The sequence below is a fragment of the Sardina pilchardus genome, chromosome 2 (genome assembly GCF_963854185.1).
Source record: "Sardina pilchardus chromosome 2, fSarPil1.1, whole genome shotgun sequence".
Lineage (NCBI taxonomy): Eukaryota > Metazoa > Chordata > Actinopteri > Clupeiformes > Clupeidae > Sardina > Sardina pilchardus.
Window position 1 is genome coordinate 29,832,481 of NC_084995.1, and position 11,433 is coordinate 29,843,913.

General features: G+C 46.5%; 1 protein-coding gene across 5 annotated transcripts in view; it reads right to left on the reverse strand.

The window, feature by feature from the left end:
• Positions 1-9,498, reverse strand: part of myripa (myosin VIIA and Rab interacting protein a) — a 35,943-nt gene extending 26,445 nt beyond the window's left edge. For all 5 annotated transcript variants that reach the window (XM_062525688.1, XM_062525703.1, XM_062525708.1 and 2 more), the window contains exons 1-3: positions 9,229-9,498; positions 8,522-8,720; positions 7,617-7,742 (exon numbers count right to left, since the gene is read on the reverse strand). In XM_062525688.1, the coding sequence (XP_062381672.1) occupies positions 7,617-7,742; positions 8,522-8,523 (128 nt within the window). In that variant the 5' untranslated portion in view covers positions 8,524-8,720; positions 9,229-9,498. The remainder of the gene's footprint in view (positions 1-7,616; positions 7,743-8,521; positions 8,721-9,228) is intronic.
• Positions 9,499-11,433: the final 1,935 nt, after the last annotated feature.

An 11,433-nucleotide genomic window follows, 5' to 3' on the forward strand; every position in this document is an offset into this window, starting at 1 on the left:
TAATTACTTAATTGCCGGCAAGATCGAATTACATAATTAGTGTTTTAATGGCTGACCAATTGTACGGGAATTATGTGACAGTGAGAGAAAGAGAGAGGAAGAGAGGGAGAGAGAGAGAGTGAGTGAGAGAGGGAGAGGCCAGGAGTGAAAGAATATATGATTATTCCGTTCCAATGAAAGGTTCAGCAGAGGTCTGTGGATAAATAATGCATTGCATGCTCTCCTCTGCAGTCACTTAGACACTGCTAGAGCTATGTTTACTCTGCATGCTATAACAGCGCTCTCATTAAGGTAAAACAGGGAAGAGAGAGAGGGGGAGAGGGAGGGAGAGAGAGAGAGAGAGAGAGAGAGAGAGAGAGAGGAAGAGAGGGAGAGAGAGGCCTGGATAAGGTGTGCTTGCATCATTGCAAGTCCTTAATGGTGATTACAGTGGGCATTGACTGATTGGGTTCCCTGAGCACTGCAGGACATAGAAGGGCATAGGCTAATCTCACCAGATTACAGGGAAAGATAGGGGAAATACACATGAGTAAACGCAGATTACACAAACAAACACCTAAGACACAGCACCAGGAATAGCTCATACAGTACTGCACCCTGGATAACATGACAATGTACCAATACCAATAATACACACGCAATTACTTGTGCTCTATGTCATGTTTCTAATCGATATACATGATCTGTGTAATGTATGTGAGGTCGATGTCTGTTTAACAAACTTGCACGCACTCAAACACAAACACACACACATGTACACACACACACACACACACACACACACACACACACATGCACACACACACACACACACACACACACACACACACACACACACACACACACACACACACACACACACACACGTGTGTGTGTGCCTGCCCTACTCCTATTGATGTCCTCCTCAGCTCAATATTTCTGCATAGGAGAGGAGAGATCAGCTCAAGTCCTCCTCAGGCATGATTCTAGGCCAGCGCCGCTCTCTGTGCCAGGTCGTGTGTGTGTCTGCTGGGCAGGCTGCAGTGAAACACATGCCACACCACAGGAGCCTGTGCAGGTGAGGGAAGCAGAGCAGGCAAACAACCAGAGCTAAAGGCCTGCATGGTTCAAGGGCCCTGGGCAGGAAAAACAAACACCAACGCAAAACTAGCTCAGCTCCAAGTTACGACACCTACCAATTAAATATGGGACCAATACAGCTATGAAATGCTACACTATTGAATGATATATTCTAGCATAGTGTGCATATCAAACCAAATGTTTAAAAAACAAAAATCAATGTTTAATGTGTAACTGCACATTTAGTGTTGTATGCATGCTATAATGCATTTATTATAAAATATTCATAAGAATATAAATGCATTTTACATTGTATGTAAAACTCAATATTTCAGCACATCAAGGCATACCAATTCATGCAGTAAGCAATTCTAAAATGCTATACCATCATAAATGGCAAGATTCGCTTCGATTTTGTAGTAGAACGAAAATTAAATCCCTGCGGTTTTGCCGATGTGGGTCTCTGTCTTATTTTGTCCACCAATGTTCTTCCCATAGCAGCTCCCGATGCACTGTGAGCCTGTCACCATGATTAATGCTCATGTGCCAACCCTAATGTTATACTGCTATATTTCAAAGACTTTTGCAACACTGCAGCAGCATTACAATTCATATTCCCCCACCGCCGAGCACGTTTGGTGCAACTGTGGGCCCAGACTTGGGGTGGAGAAGTATTAAAACTGCCGAGCCTGTCACTTGTGGCCATTTTCAAAGAGAGGGGAGGAATAATGAGGTTGCGAACAAACCAACAAGCCGGCGGAGGAAAGGAGAGGAGAGGAGAAGAGAGGAGAGGAGAGGAGAGGAGAGCCCCCGTGCAAAGAGCCTCTGCACACAGGGGTTTTAATCTCCCACTGCTGCCCGTACCATTCGGCTATTAAAATCTGGTTTCAAACAGTGCACAAATAGCCCATAGAGAAGGTCACAATAGCGAGTAATCTTAATCTCACAATGAGGCCTCTCTCCCCACCCCTCCCCTCCCCGTCCCTGCTCTCATCCACATACTACTGCAAATGGCTTTTTTCCCACTTTCACTATCAACCAAATGATCGAACTGAGACCCAGTGTGGGTGACTGAACACGGCGTGGGGTTGGAACGGAAACGACTGCCACCGGGTCGACCCTTCCAGCAGGCACCAGTTTGCCCGTCCGCCGAGAGCAGGATGTGAATTGAGTTACAAGGAGTGTGCGTCTGGCTGGTGAACAGGCTGTGTAATTGCGCGGACAGCGGCCCATGAGAGAGAGCGCTTGGGGTCTAATTTGACGGCTAATAACATTTACACATCGTTCGGCACGAACAGCAGCGGGCAGATTCTCTCCGACTTTGACTTTGAGGATCCGCACTGACCCACTGAGACACGGCCCCCTCTGACCCCCGTAAAGGTTGAATGACTCACCGCGACGACGGTACGCTACGCACAAAGGGCTGTTGGAGGAGCCGCAGAGCCAGACTGTGTGGAACACATCTGAATTCAGACTTCGTCGGCCACGAAAAGTGACAAGCTATAACAATGAAGTGCATGGGAGATTCACCGGGACACGGGGCCCTCCCGGAAATTGGACGCGGTGGGCGCGGGCTTCGCTTGCGTGGCACACTGTTCCTGTTGGAGCCGTTGTAGCATCACCAAACCAACACATCGCGGCGGGCGCAAGAGTACAATGTGCTGATGCGTCTTGGCATTGGACTGCACTGCCTGTTAAATTGGCTCGAGTGGCCGAGCCAATTACACACGGATGTCATGCTTGTGCAAACTCCCAACCGAAAAGTCTGTTTCGGACTACGTTCGGGCGATTCATCATTACTGCGGCACGTCATGTGTGTGACCCCTTGAGTGCCGCTGGATGGGAACTCCAACAGACAGCACAACCGCTTCACAGCTTGGCACAGCTCATGCAAACAGTACAGCAATTATAAAACTCGCCATCTGCCTGACTATTTGAGTCAATTATATTTGAAACATGCAAGCATGTCTGGATTACACAGGAAAGTCCAGAGGCTTTAATTCCCGTGGGTCGTTTTTAATCAAACAGAGTAGAGCCGCCTTTGTCCGTGCATGGATACCCAGCAAAACAATCGAGGTGTTACAGGCTAGTGTTTGCAGGCCTGAGGATGAAATGTTGGGGACTGGAAAAAAAAAACAATTGTTCTTTTCGCTTGAAGGGTTACATTTATTATTGCAGCACTCAAGAGACTGTCTAGCCACTCCCACTCTTATGGCAGCCTCAAGTTGTCACTGCTTCTTCAGCCTCTTAACACTCACTTTCTCCAAACACACACACACACACAAACACACACACACACACACACACACACACACACACACACACACACACACACACACAGACACCCTACAAGCGGAGGCTTTTCACACATACACCTATCTCTGTCACATACTGAGTGCAGTGTCAGTGCATCCTGAGAATTGCAGTCAGAGTTGATGGATTTCCGGCGACTGCTGACAGCCCAACACAAGCAGAGACTGCAGCCTCACGTGTCTGTCTGGCTTGTTTGGATGTGAACGCTCCAGCAAGAGCCAAGTATATATACACACACACACACACACACACACACACACACACACACACACACACACACACACACACACACACACAAAGTGGCTTGTTTGGATGTGAACACTCCAGCAAGAGCCAAGGCTATCCACACACAAACACACACACACACACACACACACACACACACACACACACAGTGGCTTGATTGCGATCACCGCCACACATGTGCCCATGCCTATGTAACATCTGGCCTTTCCTTTCACTACAAACCTTCAGCCAACTGCAGACTTAAAAAGGGATGCGGATAAAACATGTGAATGATTCTATAAACCTGTGGGTTTGGGGGTTAGCTTTGATTTATGTCCAACTTTGGCCATTAAAAAGAGAACCAAATCAAATTGAGCCTGAAATGTGCAGCACATTTCTGCATTGTGTTGGTGTAATAGCCCCCGTAAAACTCAACACATCTGGGCCTGTGTATTTACCACTGCACAACAAAGAGATTAGCTCCAGTCCCCAAAGCATTGTAGAACCAAGTTCATTACGAACCGGCGAGGCTGATTTCATTTGCTGTGACTGATGATAACTCGGAAGGAAGGCTTTTGGGAAACTTAGCAAAACTCAATCATTGAAAGGAATCAATCAATCAATCAGCCGTTCTGAAGAAAGGCATTGTTATTGACGGTGGCTGTGCTAAAAAGAGGCTTTTCAGTCGAGTCTGCGCCTGGGCAGGCTACTGGCCCTCTTGCTCAGCGGCGTGTGAGAGACTCATTTCTCCCCAGCAGAGAGGGCCTGGCCAGGCTGATGATAAGAGGGGGGTGGGGGGGGCATTAGAATCTGTTCAGCATTGCCCTCTGTGGCTCTACTGAGTCTGCATAATGGCTACAGTTTTGCATAAAACTCATTTAAAAACAGTGCGCATTTCACTCCAGCCCAGCTCTGTTAAAAGCCTGTCAGAGTGGCGGCTGGATATCATTCTGGAAACACCGTCCTTCGCCATGACCTTACTCCCTTGACCGCTCTGGGTCACTGTCTGTGCCATCGGTGACTACTGAGCTAACTTAAGTCTTATTTGTGCACTGATCCATAGGCATATGATGATGGACACTCTCCCTTCTGCCTCATCTAAAAACAGTGCTGAGTCACGCCGAGATAGTAATCCCCACCGCTTGGTAAAAGCCAAGCAAGTTCCACCAAATTACTACGGCCATGTGTGTGAGCGCTGGTTTTTTTGTGTGTGCCCATAAAAGAGAATGCAGCTTAGCTCGGCAGCACTCACAATGGACGACTGGAGCCGTGCCTGCCACGCCACGCTCCGCCATCTGTGCAAACTGGGAAACCGCTAAATGTGCTCGCACACCCACACAGCCTCAGACACAGCTCGGAGCGGTCACCCCACACATACTTATGACACCAACACAATTTCTGACCAACTCCACACCCATTGTTTATTGCACATGGCCTCCACTGCTGTGTGCATTTGCACATTGTGTATTGATGCCTGGGGGGGGGGCCCTAGGTCTGTCTGCCAACGCTTTTAAGTTTGTTCGAAGACAAATGTGTTTAGGCAGCACAAAACATTGACCACTACAGTAAGAAATATAGGAGGCAGAGATCCTGATAATGTGCAGAGGAGAGATGGGTCATTATGGAGTGACAAAGCTGTTCCTTCTAGAACAGATATGATATCTGGCGTTAGGATCAGAGCTGAGAACCTCTTCAAATATAGCCGTCGTCCAGCGAGAGCGCCAGAAGCTTCCTTGTATTTTTCCCCTTAATCAGACCCATCGCTCTCATCCCTGTTTTATATTCCGTGGCACTCCGAAAGTGTCAGACAGGAAATTGAAAAGCTGGATGCACGCCGCTGACACACACTTGGGAAATCGAGGAGTAGAGCGAGCCGAGAGAGATCCCAAACACACAGCGCCTCAGACGAGCTCCTTTGGACCTGCCAAGATGCTGCTGTCTGCGAGGGTCACACATTAGTAGCCTTCTCTCACAGTCTGGATGTGTCTCACAGTCTGGATGCAGTATTCAACATAAAACTATATGGCTTCACAGTCAAAAAATGAGAGAGATTTCAGATAGGGTTATGCTACGCTGATCGGTTCGTACGGCCCTATCAGACACGCAGGCATCAGTAGATACTGTGGTAAGACTGGAACAGAGTGTGTTTTGAGGCAGATAAAGCCAGTGATGAAAAGGGCTTGAGTGAACAGCAGAGAGAAAAAAAAAACGTTGATGTTTGGCATCCCGAAAAATGCACTTCTGAGAAGCCACGCTCCCCTCTGAGTGTTAAAAGTGTTTTCCGTGCCAGTGCTGACAGCTTGCTTGATATCAGTGCAGCAAAGACAAAACCACTAAGTACCCAGGACTCGCTTTACAATTCTGGCAGCGGCTCAGATGACCTTATACGCACAGTTAACGGGAACTGAGCAGGAAGATCAACAAGCTATGGCCAGTCAGATAGCCTCCGCTTGCTATCAGAGATCGCCGGGTAACACGGTCAACACTGTCATTATAGGACTTACTAAACTTGGAATCCTTTTCTGTGGAGAATTACCCATAGTGTTTGCCCAGGGATTGACCCTGGGTTACGTTATTTTTTTGTTTGAGGACATTTGAGTAATGCCTGCTCCAGAAGTACAGCATTGTTTGTGCACTGCTTAAGAGCTTTCTAACCAAAGCGATTTCAATTTGCCCAACTGGTGCCCACAGTCTGCTACTTACTACTGCAGAACTAAATCTATTTAACTGTTTACAAAATCAGCCCTGGGCTGTTCAGTTTACAAAACTAATGCAGCAGAATGACTGAGACTGTGTCACTGACTGATCAAGTAATCATGATTCACTCCACTAAATAAAGTTTCCATTAAGCGTGTGTGTAAGTGTAATTATGCACCACTGTGACACACATTTGATTTTGAGTTAAAAGCCGACGTCACAAGATCTGAGTCTGAAAGTGAAAGCGACGGCTTACTGAGACGCAAACAACAGCATCGGTCAAATGCAAGACTGACTCCTTTTTATAAAGGCTCTTGTTCCCGGCGGATTATGGATTTCGGCACCTGGGGTTCTCTCAGCATATTCAGGGAGGTGCTATTTACAGCTGGCCTCGGCTTGTTTACTTGTCTGCTCTCCTTTGTCTCGCCTTGGTTTAACTTACACAAGCCTAAAACCCTACCAAAAATCCAAATTTCACCTCACACAAAATAAACCTATTTCATAAGAGGGAGGAGAACAATAAGATTAGCTCAGTGCTCACATACACCAGTCATTGGTCAATACAGTAGCGGGGTATTGTGCTACAGTATAATCAGACTACTATTTATTAGGGAATCAGACCATCTCCAGCACTCTCTTGCCCTCCTTATTCAAATGATTCTCAGAAATATTGTCACTAGAGCAAGTTCTATTTCTGGCTGAGCCACCTAAACAAGTTTCCATTTCCTACAATTATGTGTGCCCCTGGAGAACTACCTCATCGCAAAACCACTCCCCTAGACTCACTGGTCAGTGCTGCATCCAGTGTGAGTGCACAGTGCTGTACACCTCTCTGCATTGTTAGTCTACAGGCTGCCGACAGAATATGCATTCCGTATTAACAATGGCTGTTCGTGAAGCAATTTGTTGAGAGATTATGGGAAATGACCCAGTGCCTAACAGGAAAGGGAAGGTCTTCCTGTCCCTTGTTTTGGAATACATACTAAGAAAGGGGCGGCCTGGGAAATATCCCCTTCCCTGCACTCTAGAAATACTTGAAATGCCAGCCGGCGATGCAGTGGATGCGGAATAGACACACAGGTATGGTCAGATCTGTCATCATGACAGCATCACAGACACGATGCTGCAGCAACAACACTGAATGAATGAGTCATTCCCAAACATCCCAGTGATTAGATTAAGGCACCACACTGAGAGCAAGAATAGGCATCATAAAGAGAGAAGCCCAAACACAGGCTCTTCTTCCCACGCACGCGTGTGTGTGTGTGTGTGACAGCGGGACGCAAGTCCGTCCGTTCGGCTGTTCGGAGGGGATGACTGACCTGAGGCGCGCCTCCTCCTTCTCCCTGAGCTTCATGTCCCTCTGCACCACCTGCAGCACGTGCTGAGCCTCCGCCTCCGACAGCCCCGACAAGTCCAGCTTGCGGCCCATCTCTCCGGCCTCCGACCTGGCCCGACCCGGGGGGGTCGAGTGGGGGGTGGGGGGTGGAGAAAAGAGGTCAAAAACACAAAGCCATGTTAGTTTAAGCTCATTCACAAAACATAGAAGGTCTTGGATGCCAAAATGATTACTGAGATCATGTGAAAAGACTAATAGGAAGGCTTTTGAGTGGTAACCTTAGTGTTGCGCCCTACTCTGGTAGTACTAATGAAAACACTTAGCTTTTAATGTAAATCAAGACACCGATACAATATGATGCATAGGAGAGCAGTCCAAAGTCACTGTCTACAGTGTTGCTGTGCATTAAGTGTGTGTGTGTGTGTGTGTGTGTGTGTGTGTGTGTGTGTGTGTGTGTGTGTGTGTGTGTGTGTGTGTGTGTGTGTGTGTGTGTGTGTGTGTGTGTGTGTGTGCGTGCGTGCGTGCATGCGTGCGTGTGTATGTTAGTAGAAAATATGCACATACTGTAATGTCCAAAGCATAGAATGAAATAGACAGGTTTTCAACAATGGAGCCAAAACTGGTCACCAAGTGTTACTGTTGTTGGGGCATGTCAGAATCCAGAATAGATCCAGTAATGGCCTGGATACTTTTCTGGAGAATATTTGTGTTTTAGAATGCACAGTAAATAGCAAAAGGCTATGACTGAATCATACTATAATCAGCTTGAGCCTGCAAGGTGTGACAAATATGGTTTCAGAATATTAAAAGATGTAATCCCCCCCCCCCCCCAAACCAATTAATTTTGTCCCCACAAAAACATTGTGCAAGTGCAAGAAAGCCACTTACATAAGGGTGCTAATCAGAACGCAGCAAGTGGATTGCAAGCAGCAACTGATTTGTCACTTTCACGGAAAAATTGGCAGCCTGTTCAGTGAAATGCTCAGAATCTGTTGAGCCAACACCGCCAGCAGAGAGCAAATATCGTTCATCCCCGGAGCATACAGTAACTACAAATGGTATCCACTCTTGAAGCTTCTGCCACTGTCTGTAGACATGAAAAGAAAAAGAACAGCTGTCTCTGTTTTTGAAAAGACGCCCCAAATGTCTCTCAAGGCAGAAAAGCTCCAACATAGCTTGGCAATGCCTCACCGTGGCAGTCAATACAAACAGCCTCAGCATCATGATTCATTCTTCTCTGCCTCTGTCTCTCTTTCTCTCACACACACATACACACACACGCAGACAGACACGCGCGTACTGCAGTTCCTAGGTTGTCGCTGAAGGTGATGACCGAGAGAACGTTTACCATACATTCAACAAATCCTTATATCGAAATGTAGGCTACCACACACTATTCTTCAATGCGATACGATCAAAAACATACACCCATCGCAGGTAGTAGTGTATTTTAATGTAGCAAGGGAGAGCGAGAGAGATCATTATTGCACTTCCCTCAATGACAAGAGAGACGTTCAGGTGCCAACCACAGAGTTCTGTGATTAGACGACTAGTTAAAACGTAAATAATGTAGTCAAACCAAACGTGTATCTTACCTGGCGCCTTCCTTAGCCGTTTGCGAATCGACCCGTGACGCAAATGTGATCCGTGTGTTCTGTCAATGGACAGTTTTGCGTTAACGACCCACAAAAAGCCACGATTATAGGCTATTGGTCGTCTATTCGGTTAAATCCACGGTCCCTCCAGTCATTACAAACCCAGATGTTCCGTTTTCGCCTTGACTACCTGGACAGCTACAGCACAACCCCAAGCGTGGTCCTTGCCTGGCCAGTTTTACAGATTAGTCAGCGCACCTGACCAACTAGCACTGCAGCCGACCTAGACTTCAATGGTACGGTACCACGTTACCCTTGGGGGACCGCATCTGCTTGCCCGACCGACTTCCCGTGAACTAAGCAGGCGGGGGTCATGTGAAAGGATGGCTGGGAATTCGAAGAGGGAAAGGCGGTGTAGCGGAAAGCGCAGAGAACCTGTTAAGAAGTCAGATGAAAGTTCTCCTTTTTTGTCTCCCACGTACAATTCCAGATTTTTTTTTCTATTCTTTTATATATATTTTTGTTTTGTAATGTGTCATTAATGTTTGAACGAGGTAATGGTCGAATTTAACATCTGCTCTGCTTTAGGCCGAATGTGAACCAACATAGGTTAGCTTATTACATTAAGGTAAGGAGCTGAATAAGACTTAAAAGAACATTACCTCTATAGGAACAGGGTCGGCTCTAGGCAGGGGCCAGGGTGGGCTAAGCCCTAACAAGTATTGTGTCTTGACTACTCAAACAAAGTCAAGAGGGTTTTTTTTTCTCAGTTGTGCTTCTGCGCAGTGTGCGGCCTCAAACCCAGCTTGGATGTAGATGATCTGGTGTTGAGTGTAATGGTAAGCTGCATAGCTGTGTAGTAGGCCTACTGTATGTAGCCTATGTGTAGATACCCCCCCCCCCCCCCCCCCCCCTTCTGATGCCTTAAGTCTTGTAAGGTGTTCATATTTTTGTTCATTATTTACCTACTGTATTTTCATTATTATTTTTGGTGCTTATTTCTTAGAACTTAATCAGAACAGGTGAATAAATGTAACAATTGTGTTACTTTGTGTGGGAATAGGGTGTACACCATGTGAAGTCGTTGAAAATAAGTTCTTATTTATGTTCTTCACAGAAAGTGAGCCAGGGCCAATTACAGTTAGAGGAAATCATAAATAGCACAACTTTTCTTTTAGCAAACATTGAAAATGGGTCCCACAGACCAAGCACAAGGGTTAAAAGAAACGAAATGTCCACATAGATCTCTGTTTGTCGAAGTCACTGAGTAATGTCCATACGATAATTTTTTTTTTAAAGAAATCGATTCTACCCAGCTCGAGTTGCTGCAGCCAACAGCAGTGCAACACTCTGCGGGTCGTGATTTTAAAGATGCCCCGAGAGTGTAGCACTGTAGCCGCCTGTCTGCTCTAGCTGTTGGCAGGGATGGGCAAAATACTCTATAAAGAGAGCATGATATCACTTTACAAACCTTCCATATGTATATTTAATATATTCCTTCCTCAGTACACTGATTCTGTTGATTTAGTGGACAATGTTTGAGAGCTATAGCTTTTCTCTGCCTACGAGACGTGCCATAACCTAAAAACTGTCAACAGATCAGTTAGGCTGACCTGCATCCTGTTATTCATATCAAAGATGCACCCAAAAAAGTCACAACTGATCTTGTCAGGCGGTAAAAGGGGAGCCAAGTCTCTGACACCGTCAATCCATGCCCAGATTGAGCAATGTTGCAGGGCAACCACATAACCGGTTGTGTTCTGATTCAATCATTAAAGGGTTTTTTTGTCACATGCAACAAACTTCTCCTCATAATCTGCTAGCTGCCTGTTTTCTGAATACACTGTAAGCAACGCGGCCTCTGCAGACAGCCTAGGCTCAAAAACAGCAACCAAAATAGGCATGATGCAGCCTGGACCATGAAACATCTCAGCAATTCACATTTCACTGATGAGATGTGTGTTCAGGAGAGTTTCAGTTGCACGGGAGAGAGAGAGAGGGAAGGAGAGAGTGTGTGTGTGTGTGGGGGGGGGGGGGGGGGCAGCCAGCTGTTTTGTTTTAACGTCAATGGAAGCAACGTCACCCAACATCACTTAGAGCACCTGTAAAGTTCTCAAGTAACTTGAGGATATGAGAGGGAGTGTATTTTGTGAGCAACCTACAAGTTACTCATCTTCCACTGGCTGGATCCTCTTCCTGAATCTC